The sequence below is a fragment of the Kogia breviceps genome, chromosome 1 (assembly GCF_026419965.1).
Source record: "Kogia breviceps isolate mKogBre1 chromosome 1, mKogBre1 haplotype 1, whole genome shotgun sequence".
Classification (NCBI taxonomy): domain Eukaryota; kingdom Metazoa; phylum Chordata; class Mammalia; order Artiodactyla; family Physeteridae; genus Kogia; species Kogia breviceps.
This window is the reverse complement of record NC_081310.1, coordinates 349,146-371,888: the sequence shown is the minus strand read 5'-3', so window position 1 is coordinate 371,888 and position 22,743 is coordinate 349,146. Positions and strand designations below refer to the sequence as shown.

The following is a 22,743-nucleotide window of genomic DNA, read 5'->3' as shown; positions in this document are numbered from 1 at the left end:
AGGAGCCAGGTAATCACTGGTCAGTATCCTCAAATTATTATTTGCTAGTTTAACAAAATATTCTTCAATACAGGGCATATCGAAAGATAACAGACTACTTGAGAATGTCCAACTTATAGTGCTTAGTTGCTATTTGTTGTACTTACTGCATAGTTTTGAAGTACGTGGGACATCAGCTGAACCCTGGGAATCTTTTAAACAGACAGATTTTCTTTGAATTGTTTGGTATTTATGATAACAGGATTCGGCCTGCATCTATAAACCAAGATCAGTAGCATTTTTCCCATGTAACCTGGATTGTTACTCCTTTAGCACTTACATCTCAGGAGAAAATACACAGATTTTACATTATGCTTTTCACCCCAGCTGTTAACGTAAATGAAGGGGAAAATTTGCCAGCTTGTTTTGTTTTATAACCAGCTCTACAAACTAATGAGGGTACATTTGGTAGAAAGTCAGGGGACGGAGGATCGCCGCTCTCAAGAGCTCACCCACGAGGCGCTCTTCCCTTCCAGGCGCTGGTGTGGAGTCCGCGTCTTTCCCTCCTTTGTGCCCTCTCCTGTGGCACCGGACAGCTTTTAGGCTGTTCCTTTATCCTTTGTTCCTCTCATCCTGCTCTCGCATTTCCAATCTGGAATCCATTTTTTACTCCTTTATAATCCGTTGAAAGGGGGTGAGAAGCATTTGTCTGGGTGAATAATACTAACTAAGGGTGCAAGCTGTTAACCATTTTTTTTTCTCTCTAAGTAAAACCACTAGTGTATTGGGTTGGGTTGGGTTGGGTTGGGTTGGGTTTTTTTAATTCCACTCAAGAAAAGTCAGTAAGCAGTAACTCTTTCGCAAGGACTCTTCCTAAGCAATGTCGTAGAACCTGTAGGAATGAAAGCAGTTCCCCACGGGGAACAGTCCCATGAATCCTAGGTGGACGCCGGGCCGGGTCAGCCACGGAGGAGGGGCTTGTTCACCAGACACTGGCTCCATGGCAAACGAACACCAGGGCCGCCCACCCTGTTCCAGATCCTCCCACGATTAACCATCCCTGAGCGTCTGCTGCGTACGGAGGCCCGTACTAGATCTGGAATCGAGAGACGAAAGACACCGTCCCTGCCCTCAGCGAGCCAGCGGTCTAACGGGGGAAATGAGAAGGGAACTCCAGGGTTACAACAAAGGGAAGTGAGTCTTCTAATAAAGGTATGTGGGCCCAGGTGCCTTGTTTTAGGAGACCAGTCAAGCGGGAGATGCCATTAGGCTGTTGAACGGACAGTAAGAGCAAGCAACGCATTACCAAGGTGGGAAAAAGACGCGAGAAGTGGAGTAGTACTCTGAGAGCTGCAGGTCGGTGTGGCTGGGACCGAAGGTATGATTTGGGGGCTGAATGAGGAGTGTAATCGGAAGCTCAGCTGGAGACGCACGGGGGCCGGTTCCTGTTGGGCTTGGCATGTCGTTCCAGGGATTTGGAGGCTGGCCTGTGGGTGAAGGACTGCAAGGTTGGGGTCAGGTTGCCGTGACCAGAGCTGTTTGCTTGTTAGAGAAATCGCTCCGGCAGCTGAAGGCTGGACTGCCGGCGGGCGCGGGGGTAAGGCCGGCCCTCCGGGGAGAAGCGACGGCCTGGGCGCAGGCGCCGTGCGGTGGTCGGAGGACCGTCCAGCTGTTTAGAAGTGGGCTGGGGCGGGGTGAGCCCGTGAGCGGGCCGGGGCCAGGGCGACTGTCAGGCCTCTGATTTGGGCGGCGGGCAGGGCGGGAAGCAGAGGGTGCCGGGCGTGGAGGCGCCTCACGCTGGGTTGGTTGTGCCGAGTCAGAGGGACTTCAGGAGGTTCGGAACTGACACCAGAACGTAGTTGGTCCGAAGCTCGGAAGAAAATAATGGGCTGAAAATACTGATATTTATGATGAAAACCGAGGAGTAGATGTCACGTGAGGAACGAGCTGAGAAAAAAGCCTTGGGGAGAAACAGCGAGAGGTTAGAAGGCTCTTCCCGCGCTCGGCCTGATCCTCTCCAGTCACCACGGGGTCACGTGAGGGAAGACGGAAGGCCTTGAGTCTTGTCTGTACGTCTGCAGGCATTGTGGTCAACTTGATGTTCCAGTGATGAGCTTCAGCCCCAAAGAATCCAGAAATGGAGGGTCAGTTGGGTCAAGAGGTTGGGGTTCTCGTTTTCAGTACAGCCAGTGGGGCCACCGGGGAGAGCGTTTCCCGCTTGAGCAGTTCCCAGATTATGCAGCGTTGCTTCCCCCTTTTCCTCAGCCTCGTGATATGTGGGGGAGCTGGCGATTCGAATCAGGAGATGGAGGGGGACGGCTCGAGCTGGCTTCCAGCTGCCTTTTGCTCCTTTCGTTTCTGGTCCTGACCGTGTGTCACTCGGGGGGTGGCAGCTGTCCACACCTGGGCTTGGTCCCCAGCCCAGCCCAAAGCCCAGCCTCCTCATTGGGTCACAGTGCAGGAGTCCTCCCGGTGAGCTGACGGCGTAAAGACGTGGAAGCGTGTCTAGACTTTGACCTCCGCCTGCTTCCTTGCGAAAGCAGCGTCTTCGTGTCAGAGCGTCACAGCTCCTGTGGACTTCCAAGATCGACCTCGCGTGGTTGGTTACCTGGCAGAGAGTGTCGCTATGCAGACAGTAAAAGAATGACCTTAAATGCCTGTGGGTTAGAAAGGGTAAGTAGGCATTAGCCTGGATGATCAAAATCTACAATCAGTCAAAAGCCTGGACTTGAGTGGAAGAGTTTGCTTGAGCTTATTCCTCTGGCAGCCAGCAGGCCCTGGCAGAGAGGAGTGGGCGGTGGGAACTGGTATTTATGGAGCGTCACCTGTGCCGGGCGCTGTGCCGGGCGCCCGACTCCCGCTTCATCCCGCTGATAACCTTCCGCCCCGGGCGCCATTGCCCCGCCTTTACCCGTGAGGACGCTGAGGCCGGGGAAGGTAGTAGTTGTCTGAGCCCAGGTGCCAGCAGATGCTGGAGCCGGCAGCGCTAAGCTGTGTAGCGGCCCGGGGAGCCGCTGCGTCTCCGTGAAATAGCTCCTGAGTTCTTGCTGATACCCCGACCATTCAGTCTGTTTTGAAAAGAGAGGTGGCGATAATAAACCTATTGTAAAGAAGGAAGAAGTTCACAGAATAATTTAGAAAGAGACAAATCAATTTCGATAAAGTCAGAATTTTGCAACATTTAAAAGTAGGTATAGTTTTGTTACTTCTAAGTATCTACGTTAGAGCTGTTGCGAAGGAGAAAAGATCTGCTCTACCCTTGGAGGTTGTCACCTAAAATCATTTTTAGCGGGTGTATTAGTAACTAGTTCTCTAAAGCCATTTTTCTAAGTGCTCAAAAACAGATCCATTAGGTAAGGTCATTTATCTTTTTACGCTATTAATTTATTTATAAAATAATTTTTAAGCAGATGGTACAAAGGTATGCTTCAATTCAGGACCTGTTACATTATAGCAAGTTCTGAATTAGAAGAGCCTGAATTTCTGAGGTTTCTCTTACCTAAGGGATCTTTCACCTGCCAAAAATCAAACACATGTCTCCTCTCCCTAAGGCCTGTACTGTAAAACACCAGTTTTGCTCTGGGAGTACAGTTTAGCCGCCCTAAATCCAAAGAACCTTGTGCATCCGAAGACTCGAGGTCCATAGGGGGTATGAAAGGTCAAATTTAGTGGCAGAATCAAAGAAAGCTTCAGTTCTTTACCTTTCAGAGCTGCCAGTGGCACTTGGGCTACTGATGAGGTCCCAGCTAGTGCCCGATTTCTCACAGGACAGGTCATGCGGAACCGCGTCATTCTTCACGACCACCCTGTTTCTAACTCCAGGCTGATGCTTTTCATAGGGTCGTCCTTCCACGAAGGACCGGAAACCTCCAGACAGCGCCGGTCTTTCTTTTCTGGCAGCCCTTTTTATCTGCTGTGTGTACCAGACAGCCTAGCGTCTGACGCACTCAGGCGATGACTGTCATTGTTTTGTGGCTGTGCTCAACTTTCCCCCGCCAGAGAAGGGCTCTGCGCCCAGAGGACACTGTCCGAGGCCCCCTCGCTCACAGGGGAAGGGTGCGCTGCCCGACCCTGCTCTGGTCTCCGCTCGTGGCCTGCGTGGCCCCCTGGAGGGCGTTGGCCGTGCGCTGTGAAATCCCGTTGCCGTAGCGAGGGCTGATAGCCACAGGTGTTCTCGAGGCGCTTCGGATCCCTGCTTGTTGCAGTTTGCTAGTGTGTCAACAGCTCTAAAATATGTGAGTTAATATTTTGGTTTCTGTGGGAACAGAGAGAGAAAGCTAAGAACAAAGGAAGTCCCTAACCTTTTGTGGAACTTACTTAGCAGAAAAAGTTTTTCCTTAGGCTACTTAGGTCCCGAGTATCTGTTTCCTCTTAAGAGGTGAGGTCTGGAGAGCCTCACTAACCCCTTGGCAAGGGTTTTGATTCACAGCCTAGTCTGAATAAAATTAAAATAAGTGCTACCCAAATAGGCTGCTGGACAGTGACGTTTCCCAGGTAAAAAAATCCACCTCCTCCCAGGCTGTGGGCCTGGAAAGCTGAATGCTGAGGAGGCAGGATGACGGCCCTAACGGGGTGGCGGGGGCCCCACTGCCCTGCAGAGCCTCACGGCCCCGGGGGCCACGCTCAGGCCGCGCTTGGAATTGTCTGCGCGATGTTAGGGGCTACTGCAACTTCGTGCACCGTGCGTGCCAGTGCAGACCTGAGACCAAGCGAGGGTGTGTGTCGGATGTGCGTGGCTCGACCCTTGGCTAGAGCCACACGCGTTAGAGCAGCCGTCGTCCTCGGTCACCGTCGCCTGGCGTGTGAAAGCCGCCTGGAGAAGACGCCGCAGTCTGTAAGCGTGTTTACGGATCATAGGGGTTTACAGATGACCTTTAAGCACAAAGGGCTTGCCTTGGATATTTCAGGGAAACTTTAGTACGTTCAGATATTTCCTTCTACAATAAGTACATTTTGTGAGTTCCCCCCCCAAATCTAGAAATTCTTCAGAAGCTGGGAATACCCAAAGAGAAAAGGTACAGGCCTGCATAGAAAATAAGAGCTGTAAAATTCCAGTAATGTTCGGGCAGCGTGATCTACAGATACAGCAAAAGATGGGTCTCTTTCTACCATTTGAAATATAATGAGATGGGCCAGAATACGTGAGTAACGTTCGGTCATCTTGTTGCCACGCGCGGTAGTAAATCGGCAGGGTCGTCACGGTCTGGCAGTGAGGCTTTTCAGAAATGTTTACAGTGTAAATGGGATTATAAGTACTGTATTTCTTGACTTTCCTGGTTTTTTTTTGCCCCATATGTATTAAGTACTTGGTAAAGACACATCAAGGAGTAAACTAAGATGAAGTTCGATGCAACTTAACACTTGTAATACTGTTAGGATGTGGCTTGGAAGTCGCCTCCGGCTGCTGGCTGGATGCCCACCTGCCCGGCATCAGTGCTGCTTTCCGCATTACTCTGATTCAGAAGGTCTGTAATCACCCGGCGGCGGCTGGCTGGCCGTGCACTGTGGGGATGGCTTGCTCCGAGGGTGTTACAGGTAAACTAGACCATGTCTTTTTAAAGTGGGACTTTCTAAAATGGCTCGTTGAGATGGCCTGGCCTGGGCTCCGGGGCCCGTGTCTGTGATGAGGTGGTCCTCCCTCGACCGTGTGCCGGGCATCACCGACCTTAGGAGACGTGGGCCTGATCCAGTCACCAGCCCTGCACGCAGAGAGCTTTCTTGGCTGATGGCAGAGGAGTGTGGAAAGGGGCCCCCGTGTCACTGCGTGAAGGGGGGGATGGACACGGGGGCCTCCAGGATCAGGGGCAGCCCCGGCGGCCACAGGCAGCGGTTCTCCCCGAGCCTCCAGGTGAGAGCCCAGCCGGCAGACTCCCGGTTCTGCCCGTGAGAGCCTGGCAGGGCGCGGCCAGGCCGATGGTGGGGCAGCAGCGAGAGAAAATGAATGTACTTGGACGTGTGACGGTATTAAGGGAATGCTCATGTTTTAGATACGGGGGAAAGCACCTCACGCAGGCCTCAGCATTGCTGTCCCCCGCTGTCACATCTCTGTGTAAATCGTGAAAGTTTTTATACCCCCCCCCCCCACCGCCCCGGCCCCCACGTGTATCTCCAGATTGTTCAGGGTCCCCAGATATATTACTGGAACAGTACAGACTCAGAAAGATCCTTTGCGGAGCTGGAGCCTGCTAGGCTGCCCTTCCAAGTTTCCCAGGAGCCCCGACCATTTGGGTGATGAAGCTGCCCTACCCCACAGGCACAAGGCTTAGGAAGCCGGAGTCTGTCTGAGACGAGTATAGGGAAGGGTTGTCGAACTCAGAACGTCGGAGCGCGACTGTCTCCGGAGCTCAGGTAGCGGCCGGGTCGGGCCCAGGTCTGCGGCGGGTCCTCGCCACAGCGACAGCCGCGCTCCCCGGGGCTCGGGCACCCCGGGGCAGCGCCCACGGCCCCTGCCTGGGCCTCTCCGGGGAACACGGAAGTGAAGCAGGAGGTTTACCAGGAGGCTTTCCCGTCGCTGCAGGGTCAGGCCCACGTTGGTCTTGGTGTGGACGCGTGACGCAGTTCGCTCCTTTCCCTTGGGCCCAGCTTCCAGAGCTCAGATTTTACTTTAAACTTGGTCAGAAGAGTTTGGTTTTAATTATCTGCCTTCCTGAACTCCCGATAACTTCACGTTACAAGCTTTCGCGGGGGGTTTCCTAGCCAGTCTCTGGTGTTCTGAGAACTCTCCACATTTCACAAATCAAAACCAGCCGGGTTCCCGTCCCTCCCCAGGGTTTCCATCTGAATTCGCCGTGCTCCTCGCTCTCTTCTTTTATTAGAAACAGGCCCCAACCAATGAGCTTGTTATGGGAGAATTCGGGAGGTACGAACGGAAGGAGCCTGCTTCTTGGTCGTGGAGCATTTTTTAAATTATGGTGCGTCTGGCTCATCTTTCTTTTTACTTTCTGTTTTCTCTGTTTGCTTTGGTTTCTGACGTCTCTGCTGCTGCAGGCCCCATTCACAATGTCTGTGGCCCCCAGTTGGCCCATAAAAGCTGCCAAAGTAATTCCTTCTCTGAGCCGTTTGCCTCTAGCTCAGACACACCGGAGAGCCCGGCCCGGCCTCAGTGGCCGTCAGGCGTTTGTTTTCAGTGGCAGCAGAGCAGCCGTCTTCAAACAGAAGCTCCTCCTGAGACGTCCTGACTAGAGCGCGTGCCATGGGACGTTGGTCTTAACCTGTAGGCTGCGTAGAAGGCTCGGGCCTCTCCTAAAGTAAATGGTGTCACCATGGGCAGGCGAGCCGCTCAGAGCCGGCTCGAGAGTGGAGTGAGAGCGCCTCTCCGTGTCCACGGGGGAGCTTGCAGGGAGAGAGGGGCTGTTCCCAGAACACGGGCGAGAGGGGAACCCCCGCTCCTGGCCTCCGAAGGGCGCAGATTGGCTGGGGCCTCAGGCCCTGTGTTCTGGGGCTTCTCCTCGGTCGCTGCCCACGGGGCCGACTCTCAGGCTCCGCTCTGGAGGGTCTTCGATGTCCTCCCGCAGCCTCTGTCACTGTCCTTTACTGCCCCCCGCCCCAGCGGGACCACGCAGGCAAGCCCGCACCGCCCCGGCCCCTGCTCTCCAGGCCCGCTCCGTGCTTTCCCTGCAGGGATGGAGTCAGCTCTTTAGACTGAGACGCGGTGTCCGGGTGATGGTGAACTGCGCTCAGTTTGAGTGACAGGGGGAGGAAGGGGGACGATGGAGGTTAAGTCTCCACCAGTTCAGCCACTCTGCTCCTTTTACCCAGGAAACCCAAACTCTCTCTCCCTAAATCCGACCAGTGTTTGTTCCTCAAACACCAGATTATCTAGGATATCAAGAAACCAAGCAAAACAATAGTTTCTGGAAGTACGATCTAAATACCGAAGCCGTTTTTTCAGAAGCTGGGGATTGAGTCCCAGGGCCCGTACACTTTGAACCCGCCTGCCCTCTGGCCTCTAAGAACTGTCTTCTCAGGCTAATTTCTGTGACCGTGGGAACACCGTCTCCCCCAGAAATCCCAGGTGTCTTCCTTCTTGGACACGATATTGTTTGCTTTATGGCAGCCGTGCTACCTCGATGGCCCCAAAGCTCGTTTTCTGAGACTCTCACTCTTCTCTAAGGAGTTAGGTCACCTTCTCGGGACGTGGCTAAGGCGAGTCCTTGAAGGCAATGATAAAAAGCCCGAGGGTTCCAGGGGGCTCCAGGAGTTGGGGTGGGCTCGGAGGGAGGCCCGTTTCCTCTGACACCTGGAGCAGGTGACAGTCTACTGGTCACCACACCCGATGAAAGTTCATCCCAAAGAACTTGGTAACACGCGTGCTACATGCCTGAAACGTACAACAGACAGCAGGCGGTGCTGTTTGCTTTCGGTTACCCCTGGCAGGTAGAAATAGGAGTGCCTCTCCGGCAGCCCCCCTCTGGGGCGGGCTTGCCTGCGCCGCCAGGACCCTGTGGGCTTTTTCTGATCGCTGCGAGGCAGTGCTAGCCTGTTTTCCGCGTCTTTAAGTTTTTGCCTGTTTGTATCTTGCATCAGCTTCCTCAGTGGGGCCACTCGGTGTCACTGCGTGCGACGCTGCCCTGCGTCTGAGAACTTGCGCTGGTGCGATGACGGCATCAGCGGCTCCGCAGCACTTCCCGGCCGTCCCAAGCGGGAAGGGTTACTTAGCCGGTGCTCTGATAGGAGTCGGTCGGTGGAGGTAGTGTGCTTCGATAGCACAAAAGGGCTCAGACTGAGGCCTGGGAGAAGCCACATTTCCCTGCCTTAATGAAAGGAAGAACTTTCTTCCCGTAGAGAGGCAACGGCCAGCGTCGGCACAGCAGACTGAAAGCTGGAGATGTAGTAAAACCTCACCGCACAAATCGCGTTCTTACAGAGAGGATGTTACAGCCCTCAAGTGAGACCCCACGGTTTGGGCACCACCGAGTCGGTAGACAGACGCGTCTGTCGGTCACGTGGTCAGGCCCCCGTCTGCGCGCTGGACACAGGTGTGCGTGGGTTTCTGTGGGAGAAGATGGCCCAGGCGTGGGGCAAGCTGGCGAGGTTGTAAAGGGGAGGTTCTCTGTGCCTGGGGGAGGGCATGGGAGGCTCACAGAGGCTCTCCCATGAGGGCGATGGAGCGTGAGAAAGGCCCTTCTGCCCAGAAGCCGCAAGAGAGTGGACGGGGCGGCTCCTGGGAGCTCAGTCCCCACCCCCGCCCTGCCCCGGTCTCCCAGGTCCTGAGTTAACTTGCTGCTCTAACCAGCAGCAGCCAGTGTGGTGCGTTTACAGCTGCGAAGAGAGGCGGGGCTGGCAGGGCGCTGAGTCGTCATGGGTCTAGACGTCAGAACAGAGACTGGTTCCCAGGCGCAGCCTTCCCGAAGCCTGAGCTGTTGGCTGCGTGTTTGGTGAGCAGTGCAGGCCCTGAGGGCGTCACTGGGAGGGGCTGCGGGGAGACCTTGGATGTGCGCGTGCGCGCGAGCGTTTCCCGAGCATCATCTTCTCGTCCATCTCTGTCGGGGAGTGGCCCCGGCCTCCGCCCTGTTCTCTGTCGCCCCTGCTCCCCGTCCGCCCCGCGCCGCTCGGACCGGCCGTCGGCGCACGGCTTCTCTGCTGCCCCTCCTCGGGGCCTCCCCTGCGGGCCCTGCTCTCAGCGGTCCTTCAGTTCGGTGGGGCCCCTGCCGTTGCCTGGGATGGAGTTCGGCCTCGGTTACTCACGGGTCTGGGGTGTGTCCCACTGGGCAGTCCCCCTGGGCTGTGCGTGCCCCCCGCGCCTCCCCGGGGCACCACCAAGCTCTCAGCGCTGAGCTGGCAGGCGGGCGTGGCCACGGGGGGAAGCCTCAGCGCCACTGAGCACACTGGAAGCGTTTTTATACATTAAGTAATTATTAAGTGAGACGTGGCTAAAATTTAGTTTCTTTTTTGACAAAAGTCTTCAAGTCAGAGAAAAACAACCCTGAGTTAATGTTGGTAAAAGCAGTGATTGATAGTACGGGATATTATAGCTGTGACACAGGAGAATTCCTGAATCCCAGACTCACACGTTTTAGGGCGCCCAATTCCAGTGTAGGAGGACGTTACAGACACAGCGCATGGTCTCTTACCGCTTCCTCCGCCTCAGATGGGACACGTCTTCACATTAAAAAGCCCATGGTTAGTGGTGCTTAACCTGGGCTGCATGATGGGTCACCTGAGGGACTTTCTACAATTCGTGGAAGAAGGCGCAGCTCTAGGCCTGTGGAGAGAGAAACTTCCAGACTGAGGTTAGGCTGAGGACGTTTGGAAAAGCCCACGGGAGAATTGATGAATGGAAGCCCCGGGTTCAAGACAGAAGTCCACGGGGAAAAGCCACCTTGCAGCGAGGTGGCCTGGTCGGTCCCTCCAGCCAGCAGTGCTGGTGCTCTGCCCCCCAGACGGCTTCAGGGCGCGGTATGTGTGTCTGTCACGCGGTGTGACCTTCAACAGAGCGGTGTCCCCAGGCGACGCCCAGAGGAGCAGCGGTTCCGCTGCTCCTGCTTAGGTAATCGGCCTGGTTTCTCATCTTCCTTCTTTTGTCTGCCCTTGAGGATTTTGTTATTCGTTAACACCTCAAAGGAGGAAAAAAAATACATTTATGCCAATTGAGGGGTTTTTTTGGCCTCAGTTCTTTTTATAAAAAACTGGAGATAGAGGGTAAAGGTCATCTGTGATTAAAAATAAATGTGAAACCGGCATAATCATTGTTGTTTGCAGCGACCGTAGGTAACCGAGCTCAGAGGTCAAATCTGTAAACTCCTTTCTTCTGAGATCTCAGTACTTTGTTACTCTTTTCGTTTTTTTACCACCATCCTAGGGACGGGGGTTGGCCTTTCCGCCCTCTCTCCTCTCCCCCTTCACTAGGGACCTGGGGGGAAGTGGGGACCGTCCTGGACCTTCACAGCCATGGATACCGTGTGCACGCGGGCAGGGCCGAGGGTGTGAGTGGAGGGAGACGGGTAGGACGCTGAGATCCAGAGCGGCGGCCTGTCTCGCACGCGCCCAGGCAGTCTCGGGACACAGGGCGGCCTGGTAGGTGGCAGGGCGGGTGACCATGTCACACGCCGCTGGACTCTGGTTTAACGAGGTGTGCTCCCAAAGCCTCACGTCTCGCAAGTCGTGGGCACAGGCGTGGGCGCTTAGCCGAGGAGCCTTTTTTCACACTGTGAGGCCGCGCCCCTGTCTTCAGCCGTGAAGCTGAGACGTCTGATTTGAGAGTACATTTGTAAACGGAAATAGTAAATGTCAGTCCCTTGCTAATGCTGATTTTTTTGTTTGTCTCTTCTTCCTCCAGCATGAACGACTTTCTAGGTAAGACCTTGCCGGCCTCACACTCGTGAGTAGACGCATGTGCGGTTGCACGCGGCTTGGCCTAGTCTAACAGCCTCTCTCCACCCCCCCGTCTCGCTTCCACAGCCCCACAGTCACGAGCGGCTCCTTTGGGCCTCACACGGGCCCCTCTGTCCGGTCACGCTGCGTCCCACCTCCGTGCTGGTTCCCCGAGCGCCACGCGCAACCCCCCAGCCAGGGCCAGGGAGACGTTAGTGTCCTCCCCTTTGTGTAGCGCACAGACGGCTGCACAGTCTCAGGGGTGGGATGGAGGTACAGAAGGGCTCAGGGCAGAGGAGAGGCCGGCCTGACCAGCTGGTCAGGAAACCTGACGCAGTACCCTGTACCCACATGGGGCCCAGGAATAGTTTATCCAGTGAACCAAAGACCTGTTCTGCAATTGCTGAGAAGTTAAGCATATCAGAGTTTGGGGAATGAGCCTCTGTAATTTTTCACCTAGTACCTAAGGGTACAAAATTGATCTTTCTGAAGAATAAAATAAAATCATAGAGACTGGGACTTCCGTGGTGCAGGCTCAGTGGTTAAGAATCCGCCTGCCAGTGCAGGGGACAGGTTCAAGCCCTGGCCTGGGAAGATCCCACATGCTACGGAACAACTTAGCCCCTGCACCACAACTACTGAGCCTGCGCTCTAGAGCCCGCGTGCCACGACTACTGAGCCTGCGCTCTAGAGCCTGTGAGCCACGACTACTGAGCCTGCGCGCCTAGAGCCGTGCACCACGACTACTGAGCCTGCGCGCCTAGAGCCCATGAGCCACAGCTACTGAACCTGTGCTCTAGAGCCCGCGTGCCACGACTACTGAGCCTGCGCTCTAGAGCCTGTGAGCCACGACTACTGAGCCTGCGCGCCTAGAGCCGTGCACCATGACTACTGAGCCTGCGCGCCTAGAGCCCATGAGCCACAGCTACTGAACCTGTGCTCTAGAGCCTGCGCGCCACAACTACCGAGCCTGCGCTCTAGAGCCCGCGTGCCACAACTACTGAGCCTGCGCTCTAGAGCCCGTGAGCCACGACTACTGAGCCTGTGGGCCTCGAGCCCGTGCTCCGCAACCAGAGAAGCCACTGCAATGAGAAGCCTGTGCACCGCAGCGAGGAGTAGCCCCCGCTCGCCGCAACTAGAGAAAAGCTCACGTTCAGCAACAAAGACCCAATGCAGCCCCCCCAAATTAATTTATTAGTTAATTAATTTAAAACTCATAATAGAGAATGTGGAGCCAGAGTTTGAATCTCCCATTTTCCACTGTTCCTCTGATGACGAAATTGAGATTGGGAAGATGTAGTTACAGGATACCATAGCACAAATGAGTTTCATAATTTGTTTAATAATTGAGCTGGTTCTACCTTATTAATATATTTTAAAATTTACAAACTTGCATGTATTCTTCCTTTGCTTGCCCTCTCACCAAGCACCAGCTTAGGATAAATATAATTTCCGACTAACCCAGCAGAAAATTCGTTTAGCAAAATTGGTGGAGAGTGGCGTTTTGCTACAGTTAATTTCTTGTGAACTCTGTTCCATGAGAATGGCCATTTGTGAAAATACATTTCCCTGCAGACCTCAAAATATGCTGAAAACTGTAGCAATTAAAACAGTGAGATTCCAGAACACAGTCGACAGCCCCCAAAAGTCATGTATGGCTTTCCAACTCACTGGGGAAAGAATCATTCTAATTGCATTAAACTTTAAAATCTCTGCTATTGAAAGAGACAAAAAGTAAAGTGGGGAAAAACCTTTTTGCAACCTGTGTGAGATAGTTTTAAAAGCCCCAGCATATGTAGGATGCTCCTGCAGTATAATGAGGCAAAGATTAACAAAGGCTATGAATAGACCCTTCAAAAACTAAGATAAATAATCAAAGATATTGAACCTCCATAATGATTTTAAAGCATTAAGATTAACAACAATAAGATGTTTCTCCTATTGGATTGAAAAGTTTTAAACCTCTCTAGAGGGCAGTATGGTAACATATATATCTGCCTTTAAAATATTATTTATCTTTTGACCAAACAGTTCCACTGCTAAGATTTTATCCTAAGAAAATAACAAATACAGTAAGATTTACAGACAAGTCTCATTGTAGCATTATTTATAGTAGCTAAAAAATTTAAAACAATATGTGTCTATCAGTAGAGGATTAAACTCTCGTACAGCCATACAGTGGAAAGCTACGCAGTCATTTTTTTTAATGAGGCAAATGTGTTTTTACTTACATGGTGAGATACCTGCAGTCGTGAGTACGTAGGTGGAGGGGAAAGGAGGGGGAGTCAGACCGCAGAAGGTAGTCTCTGGTTTTATTTACAGAAATATTTATTTTGACATCCATGTTGAACGTCCTGCAAGGTTGTGAACTGAACTGTTGGTAGAGATTGTTCCTTGGGCAGGACCCTGGGGTGACTCTCACTTTCTATGTCAGACACTTTAGTTCCAATACTTAAACTGTTCAACATGCACGTATTACTTTTGCAATCAAGAAAGTCAATAAAGAGATTTCTATTTACAGAAGGCTTTTTAACTATAAGAAGGAAGAGAATGTAGTAGAAAATGTTGTAGGACTGAGCATCTCTGTGAGGAAAAGGCAGCCCTTGGTGTCATCAGCAGCCTTGCCCCCCACCCCTGCTCGGCCTCTTCTGGTACCTAGTCCGCCCCCAGCCCCGTGTGGCCCCCGCAGGACAGGAACGTGGGCGGAAGCTCCACAGTTGGGACTCTTCACACCGCCCCGGTTCAGGGGTAGAGCCCTGCAGGGCTGGTTTGCACGTGGCCGCCTTTTAGGCTGGAAAGAGCGAAGTCCCAGAAAAACAGGAACCGGTGTGAAGGATCAGAGTGAGAGTCATCCGTCCACTTAAGCAGGAGATCGGCTGAGAGGCCCTTCCACTCACGGACCGGCCGGTGCTGGAACGAAGCCACCGTCCGCCCCGAAAGTGCAGTTGCCACGAGACCTGAAGTCCTGTCACGGGTGTGGCATCCAGAGGAGAGGGCGGAACGCGAGCTGTCCCCGCACCGGGCGGCGCCCCCGACACCTCCGGGTTCCAGCCGGCCTGCCGGGCCCAGGTTGCCAGCCAGCCCCGCTTGCAGCTCCAGGCCCATGTGTTTCTGGCTCGTTGGCACTTCACTGGAGTCATTTTCTAAGAGCCGCTCACCGAGGTCCCAGAGACTCTTGCGTTTGAAAGCACGCTCTTGAGGGAAGCTAACTGGAGAAGCTCTGCGGTTGCCGTGGGCACACGGCCACACCGCCGACCTCCCGCGTCCGCTCCGCCCTGGGTGGGTGCCGGCCTCCTTCCCCGCGCAGCGCAGCTCGGCGGGCGGGGAGGCCCGGGCCTGTGCTGGCCACAGCGCTCAAGCGCGCCTTAGGAGAGGTGCCCACTGCCCGTAAGCATCACCTCCCTCCTCCTTTCCGTTCTCGGAAGTCACTTGTACCTTTACCGTCTGTGTCTCCCCCAGGTTGGAATTGGGAGGCGGTGACGCCGGCAGCGAGCGGGCCTCGGCCAGAGCCCGCCGGGAGGCCCGCGAGGCCCGCCTGGCCACGCTGAGCAGCCGCGCGGGGGAGGACGGCAGCAGGGGCTACAGAAAGGTGGGGGCTCCCGGTCCCCGCGCAGGGGTCCCCTCCCCTCGACCCTCCTTCCTCTTCCCGCTGAGAGGAGGGAGGGAAGGCGCTCCAGCGACAGCTGCTGACGGCCAGCACGTTCGCCCCCTCTCAACCAGCCGAGTGAACACCCCTTCACGAATTGCTTTCAGTGCAGTAAAAACGCGCCTAAGTCAGATATTCAGACGTGTAGGAAAAAGTAAGGGTTAAGGATTGTGGAAAGGGAAATAAGAGTAATGCTGGTTGCCTGGGCCCAGAGAATCACTGGATGGATTCTTGATATTTTTCACAAACACGTGCTTTTAATGAGGTCCGGTGAACATCAACCAGATGCTCCTTGGCAATGGTAAATAATAACAATCTGGTTTGGGGGGTTTCCATCATTTTATGGTTCGTTTCCTTTGGTTCTTGAGGGAGAGAACCCAGCTGCAGGGGCCGGCTCAAAAACCTTCCCTTTCAAGTGCTTGAGATGCCAGGAAAAAAGTTTTTTGTTAAGAAAATGTTTGTTTTGTTGAACAGAACTTGGCTAAGGTGGATACCCAGGAGGGCGGCTCCAAAAGGAAACCTCTTTTTTGTGGGAACCCGTCTTTAAGCCGGGCGAGTGCCCTCCCTGCTGCAGGCAGTGGACGGGCTTCCCCTCCCCGCCCCCACCTCCCGGGGAGGAGCGCTGTTGAGTGTGGCCTCAGGTTGAGTGTGGCCTCAGGGCTCCAGCGCAGGAGAGCCCTTGGCTGAACAGCCTCCGTCCCTGGGCCCTCCTGTCGCCCTGCTCCGCCCACAGGGTGGGGACCTGACTCCCTCTTCTCCCTCCCCCAGCTCTACGAGAGCGCCCTGACCGAAAACCAGAAACTGAAGACCAAACTTCAGGAGGCCCAGCTCGAGCTGGCAGACGTGAGATCCAAGCTGGAGAAGATGGCCCAGGTGAGGAGGGGGCGGGGGGGAGGGGGCGAGGTAGTCAGGTCAGCCCTCCTCGGGGACTTGGTTTGGGGTTCAAACCGCGTTGGACTTAAAATGGGAAATTGATGGTCCAGTGGACCGTCCCTGGCGCCCGAGTGCTAGTAATTACTCTTACGGGTTATCTGCTCGTTTCTTAGCGGAGAGCGTGGGCCAGCGTCAGGGCTTCGTCGTGGGCAGCGTGTGCCTCCTGCCTTGTCGGTCGTGGTCTGGTCACAGGAAACCCAGGACAGAGCTTTCGTTGGGACATTGGGTTCTGTCCTGCAGCGCCTGTGCCAGAACAAGGAGCCAGATACAGCTCTTCCTCTTGCCGCCAGGCCTGGTTGAATTCGCGACACATAGCGGGTGGTGCACTCGTCACCAGCGAGATAGACCCTCACTGAAGGCGGGCGCGAGCCCTGGCTTGGCTTATTGCTGGGTCGGCAGGAAGCAGCCTGGAGGCCTGGGGATGAGAATTTGCACTGTGACCGGGAAGCTCAGGTGAAGGGCAGAGCTGGCTCTCGGTTCCGCCCCAGGGTGGGGTCCAAAAGCAGAGGCGAAAGCGCGGGGATCGCGGCAGTGAGCACGCGGCGTCGGGGCAGGCAGGGGTGCTGGCGCTCGGGGGGCCGCGCTTTCCTGAAGGGCTCGGCCAGCGCAGAGCGGGCCTGTCCTGGGGGCCGCCCGTCATCTTCATCGTGCAGGGGCCCCGCCTGCTTGTGGCGGCCGGGGCCAACCTGGTCCCGAACCGGCACGGGCTGGTCCTGCGAGGAGCCGCGGCCCGCCCGCCCCGCTCCCTCCTCTGCGGAAGCCCCAGCAGTGCACCCTCGGAGCTTTGGGGGCTCGGCTTTGGAGCCGCGAGCCGGGGACGCCGACCGCATGGAGGGCGTTGGAAGCAAACTCAGCCTTTTAGTCGTTGGGGAGCAGCACCGACTATCCAGCCACTGCTTTGCCGCGTGCGCTGGAATATACTGAGTTCTGCCAAATACAAGTTACTGGAATTCAGAAGAAACGGTGGCGCTACAGACCAAGCCTCTGCTCTTTACCAAAATTGGACCGTTGGGCAGGGCAGTGGAGGGGAGGCCTGTCGACCCCACACATCCGTGTGGAAACGGTTACCACGTGCGCGCGCACGGCGTGTGCCCGTGAAAGGTCCACCCGACCTCTGAGGGTTAAAACAGAGCAAAACAAGATTAGTTCTTTGTCGAAGTGAACTAGTTAAGATCTCTCTGTGTGGGTGAACCACGTAGTGAAATAGGCACAGCTTCTACGCCGCTCGGGCTCCGGGAAGAGAGGCTTGTGGTGCAGACAAGCCGCGGCTGTGACCTTCAGAGCAGACGGTGAGAGCCCAGGACAGAAGCCAGGAACCCCAGTTTACTGCCAGTTCCGGCTAGTCCTTAATTTTTTCAAAAAGAAACCTCCTCAGTAAGGCCAGCGTAATGTCTGCACTTATTAAATGTCTCCGTGCCTGCTACTAGGCACGGAAAAAGTAGTCCCTCTGTCGTCATTAACTGTCTATTGATTGTAAGAAATTCTGCCCCAGAGAGACTCAGGGGTCATTTCCCTGCCCTGTCTGAGTCGTTGCCTGAAGCTGATTTCTACTTTGTAGCCGTGGCTGCTAAATGTTTGTAGCCCTTCTGCAAAATTTATATTAAAAGTAGAAGATGAGGGCTTCCCTGGCGGTTCAGTGGTTGAGGGTCCACCTGCCGATGCAGGGGACCGCGGGTTCGTGCCCCGGTCCGGGAGGATCCCACGTGCCGCGGAGCGGCTGGGCCCGTGAGCCATGGCCGCTGGGCCTGCGCGTCCGGAGCCTGTGCTCCGCAACGGGAGAGGCCGCGACAGTGAGAGGCCCACGTACCACAGAAAAAAAAAAAAAAAAAAAAGTAGATGATCCAGAATAAAGTTCTAATCTTATCTGGAAGCCCAGTGTATAAAACAGTAAAAGTTCTGTTCAAAGCAGGGCAGGTCCCATGAATGGGCCCCTGAGAGGCTCTGGCAGCCCGTCCCCCTTGAAAATCGTAGCCTCGGTCTCCAAAACAGAAGGAGCAGAGCCGGAAGGGGTCACTCAGAAGAGTGCCTGGCGCTCAGGCTTTTACAGGAGAAAAGGCACTTGCATTTCCTCTGGGCCTGAGATTCCAGAAAGAGGTGAGGGAGGGGCCGTGAGGGGGGAGAAGATGGTTGGCCTTGAAGTGTGTCTGTGTCGGTGGGTGGGTGGGTGGGTGGGTGTATCTATCTGTGTGCAGGGGTGTGTTTATATGTGTGTGTATTGGGTGGTCTGTGTGTATGTGGTGTATGTGTATATGTATTGTGAGGGGTGGGTGTGGGTGTATATATATGTAGTGTGTGTGGTATCTGTGTATGTGGTGAATGTATATGTGTATAAATATGTATTGTGTGTGTGTGGTGTGTATATATGTGTTGTGTGTATATGTATTGTGTGTATGTGTTGTGTGTATATGTGGGGTGTATGTGTTGTATGTGTATATTGTATGTGTTGTGTGTATATGTGGGGGGTGGTGTGTGTGTATATATGTTGTGTGTTATGTATGTATTGTGTGTGTAGTGAGTATCTGTGTGTGTGTATTTGTGTTGTGTGTGTATGTGTGTGGTATGTATTGTGTATGTGTGTGTATGTGTGTTGTGTGTCTTGTGTATATATGTGTGTGTTGTGTATATATATGTTTTGTGTGTGTGGTGTGTGTGTATTGTGTGTGTGTGAAGGGTGTGTGTCTGTGGTGTGTGTATATGTATTGTATGTGTATGTGTTGTGTGTATGTAATGTGTGTGTGGTGTGTATATGTATTGTGTGTGTATGTGTTGTATATGAAGGGTGTGTGTGTGGTGTGTATATGTATTGTGTGTGTGTTGTATGTATATATTTTTGTGTGTGTGGTGTGTATATGTATTGTGTATGTTGTGTGTGAAGGGTGTTTGTGTATATATATATTGTGTGTGGTGTGTGTGAAGGGTGTGTGGTGTGTGTATATGTATTTGTGTGTGTGTGGTGTGTATATGTGTGGTGTGTATATGTATTGTGTGTGTATGTGTTGTGTGTTTTGTGTGTGTGGTGTATATGTATTGTGTGTATATATGTGTTGTGTGTGTGGTGTGTGTATATGTATTGTGTGTGTTGTGTATGTGTGGTGTGTATATGTGTGTGTGGTGTGTATATGTATTGTGTGTGTATGTGTTGTGTATATATATGTGTGTATATGTTGTGTGAAGGGTGTTTGTGGTGTATGTATATCTATTGTATGTGTATGTGTTGTGTGTATATATATAGTGTGTGTGGTGTGTATATGTATTGTGTGTGTGTGGTTTGTATATATGGGGTGTGTGTGCGTGTGTGCGTGTGCGTGTGGTAACGCCGTTGCGCCTGTGACCGTGTTACACTTCTGGGAGCACTGCTGCCGCCTCCACTCCCAGCAGGGATTCTGTGAACTCGGAAGGGTGGCGACTTCGTCTCTGTGATATCAGGACCGGAGGGTTGGGCCACGTGGCCCGGCGCCCGGTGGGGCTGGACTAGACGGGCCCTGTGGCCCTGAGACGCTCCAGTAACAACGTGTTCCTTCCGCTTGCACCAGCAGAAACAAGACAAGACTGCCGACCGGTCTTCTGTGCTGGAGATGGAGAAGCGGGTGCGTGTGCGTTGGGGGGGAGGACACCGTCTGGAGGAGGCGGGAGCCTGCACGTCTCGTGCCAGGGGACGCCTCGTTCTCTCTGTCTGACTCTGGATAACAGTGTGGTCGCTGGTGCTTCGGCCTCCTCAGAGCTCGGGGCGGGAGGGTCCTCGGGGGGCCGTCTGCATCGCCCTGGGGAAGCAGAGCTGCGCAGGCTCGCCTGCCACGGCGTGTGGTCCAGGCCTCTGGACCCTTCCCGTGCCTTTGAACAGAGGGGGAGCTTCAGCAGGACCCTCTGCCCCAGGTCGAGGTCTTAGGACTCCAGCCCTAAGAAGAGCAGACAGTCCGCTGGCCCTGACCGAGGTGGGGCGGCTCTGGGCCAACTGCTGACCCCCCCCCCCGGCCCCGACCACACTCAGAGTGTCTTTCTGGGGGTTGACATTCTTGGGTTGGGAAAACTCAGATTTATCAGTGAACCCTAGCTTTGACTTGACCCTGGGCGTATAATGGGTTCCCGGCTCCCCTGATTGTGTTTAATTTGGAAAGCAGCTGAGTGTTAAGTTTTATTCCCATGGCTTTGGGGTCCGGATAAGTCGGGGTGGGGTGGGGGCAGGGTTTTGACTCCTTTCCAAACCTGTCAGATGTTCAGCAGTTGCATTGTGTCGAACAGGAGAGGCGAGCCTTGGAGCGGAAGATGTCGGAGATGGAGGAGGAGATGAAGGTATGGAGAGGCGCGCTTGCTGTGTGCCTGCACCCAGGCCTGCGGGGCGGGTCACGGGCGGCCCGTGAGGGATGCGGGCATTCTGAGGACGAGGCGAGCCTGTGCGCGGTCCCCACCCTGGCTCTCGGTTCACCCGGCGCCCATGGGGACCCTCACAGCCTCTCTGGGGACAGACGGGGCCTTTGGTGTAAAGGGATGTCGTCCAGCAGGCTGGAGGCAGACCCGAGCGGAACTCGTAAGGTTTTCTCAGCAGCAGCTTCACCCCGAGGGAGGGATGGGTGGGAAGCTGAAGCCGGTGTCCCAGCTCCTGGCCCCGGGGGAAGGCACGCAGGTGGAGCCACTCCTCCGTGGAGGGCAGGCTGATTGTCCTGTTGGCCTCCTGCCCCCGCCCTTGCCCCTGGAATATTCAGCCACGTCTCCCGCCCCTCCCGCCCCAGGACCTGTGGCCACCACCCCGTCCGTCAGCCCTCAGGGACGGTCACCACCGCCCCATCTGTCCGTCAGCCCTCGGGGGACGGTCACCACCGCCCCGTCCGTCAGCCCTCAGGGACGGTCACCACCGCCCCGTCTGTCCGTCAGCCCTCGGGGGACGGTCACCACCGCCCCGTCCGTCAGCCCTCGGGACGGTCACCGTCGAGGCAGCGAGTCCTGGGCGCCCCACTCACGCTGCCCGGGGGAGGGGTGAGGGCAGGGGCCATGGGAGTGCATGGGACCTGGGCCTCGGGGCTGCAGCGCGTGGGGCCGGGCCACGGTGGCTGGGTGCCGCTTGGCTGCTTTGCTCTCTCGGCGGGTCTTCACCCGTGAAACACGTACCTCTGGCTCCCGGGAGGGTGAGCAGAGCCCTTGGGCCAGGAGTCCTGTGAGAGAGACATTTATTGCTCCCGTGGCCTGGAAAGGTTGGTTCCCTACTGAAAAAAGCTGCTCAGGGCTCAGCAGGGTCCAGTGCCTGGGACCCTGTTGGTCTGCGTGGCTGCTGCACGAGGGAGGGGCCAGCCCTGTGTGCGCCCCACCCTCTCCATCCCGGAAGCGCGGGGACGCCCCCACGCAGCGTCAGTCAGTGCCGCCTGCGTCTCAGGAACAGCCAGCAGCAGAAGTAGCTGGTGGTGGCTTCTCCGGCTGCTGGTTTCTCCAGACCCACCTCACCGGCTGCTCGGAGCGCGTTCGCAGGCTGGTCAGGTCTGAATGGCAGGCCCACAGCTCGTGGCTGTGCAGGGGCTCCTCCAGTTTTGAGCCCCTTGCGTTACACTATCTGTTGGCAACTAACGGGGTGCTCATTGAGAAATGGCCCGGGGGCTCCCCTGGGGGCGCAGCGGCTGGGAGTCCGCCTGCCGATGCAGGGGACGTGGGTTCGTGCCCTGGTCCGGGAGGATCCCACGTGCCGCGGGGCGGCTGGGCCCGTGAGCCGTGGCCGCTGAGCCTGCGCGTCCGGAGCCTGTGCTCCGCAACAGAAGAAACGGCCCAAACGCTGATCAGGAACGTGGGTAAGGCCCGGGTTGTTGCCTTGTAGGGTCCTTGAGGGCCCCGGCCCGCCTCATACCCTCCAGCCGGGAGGTGCTTTCTCATCCATTCAGCCCCACACGAGGGCCAGATCACAGGGCGAAGGGGAGCAGCTGGGTTCCCCCCAACCCCGGATTTCCGCTCTGAGTACAGAGGCGCCAGGCACCCTTGGGGCCGTGGGCTGGGGCAGGTGCGTCTTTCTCTCTGTCTCATTAGCCTCTCGGGCGGAGATTTCATGAACAAGGTCATGAGTCCTTTTCTTTCCTCAATGGAGATCGGGTACACTGAAGCTTGTGACCCGCTCAGCCCTGGGTCGTGTGCCGGCCCACCTCTAATTCAGGCGGAGCCTGGCCATGACCGTCTAGGCCCCAGACCACCAGTGGGTATACTGATTGAAAGCCAATCTTTTTTTTTTTTTTGCGGTACGCGGGCCTCTCTCTGTTGCGGCCTCTCCCGTTGCGGAGCACAGGCTCCGGACGCGCAGGCTCAGCGGCCACGACTCACGGGCCCAGCCGCTCCGCGGCACGTGGGATCCTCCCGGACCGGGGCACGAACCCGCGTCCCCCGCATCGGCAGGCGGACTCTCGACCGCTGCGCCGCCAGGGAAGCCCGCCAATCTTCTTTTAGTTAAAAAATTTCTTCATGAGTCAGCTGCCCTTGTTCTGCATTGCCAGTCACAGACCCCCGGGGGAGAAGCTCCTGCCGGCTCAGCCCTGAGCGTGTTCACTCAGCTCGAAGCCCAGCCAAGTGAGCAGACAGCCCTGTTCCACCCAGGGACTGGGGGGGACGCGCCAGCCGCCCTCCCGCCTGCCGACCGTAGGGTGTTTGCGCCTGGACCCTCTTTGGGGACAGAGACTTGAGACGTACAGACTCCAGCATCGTGAAACTGGTGTGCTGGCCTGCGGGGGGCTCAGGGGAAGCTTGGTCAGCGTTCAGGCCCTTCACGCAGACGGCAGTGTGCGGGGACATGCGTGTGTGCTCGGTAGCCGGCCGCGGTGCAGGTGCTGGTCACACCCGGGGCCCGGTGCACCGAGGGCGAGGGGACCCGGCTCACTTTGTACACTCAGATCCTCCCGGCGCGGTCC

General features: G+C 55.6%; 1 protein-coding gene across 20 annotated transcripts in view; it reads left to right on the top strand.

The window, feature by feature from the left end:
• Positions 1-22,743, top strand: part of PPP1R12B (protein phosphatase 1 regulatory subunit 12B) — a 219,842-nt gene that overhangs the window by 175,208 nt on the left and 21,891 nt on the right. For 15 of the 20 annotated variants that reach the window (XM_067026544.1, XM_067026564.1, XM_067026558.1 and 12 more), the window contains 6 exons: positions 11,258-11,274; positions 14,752-14,881; positions 15,707-15,811; positions 17,861-17,965; positions 19,405-19,458; positions 20,111-20,161. In XM_067026544.1, the coding sequence (XP_066882645.1) occupies positions 11,258-11,274; positions 14,752-14,881; positions 15,707-15,811; positions 17,861-17,965; positions 19,405-19,458; positions 20,111-20,161 (462 nt within the window). The remainder of the gene's footprint in view (positions 1-11,257; positions 11,275-14,751; positions 14,882-15,706; positions 15,812-17,860; positions 17,966-19,404; positions 19,459-20,110; positions 20,162-22,743) is intronic. The other 5 variants (XM_067026629.1, XM_067026589.1, XM_067026585.1 and 2 more) reach the window with 2 other exon arrangements.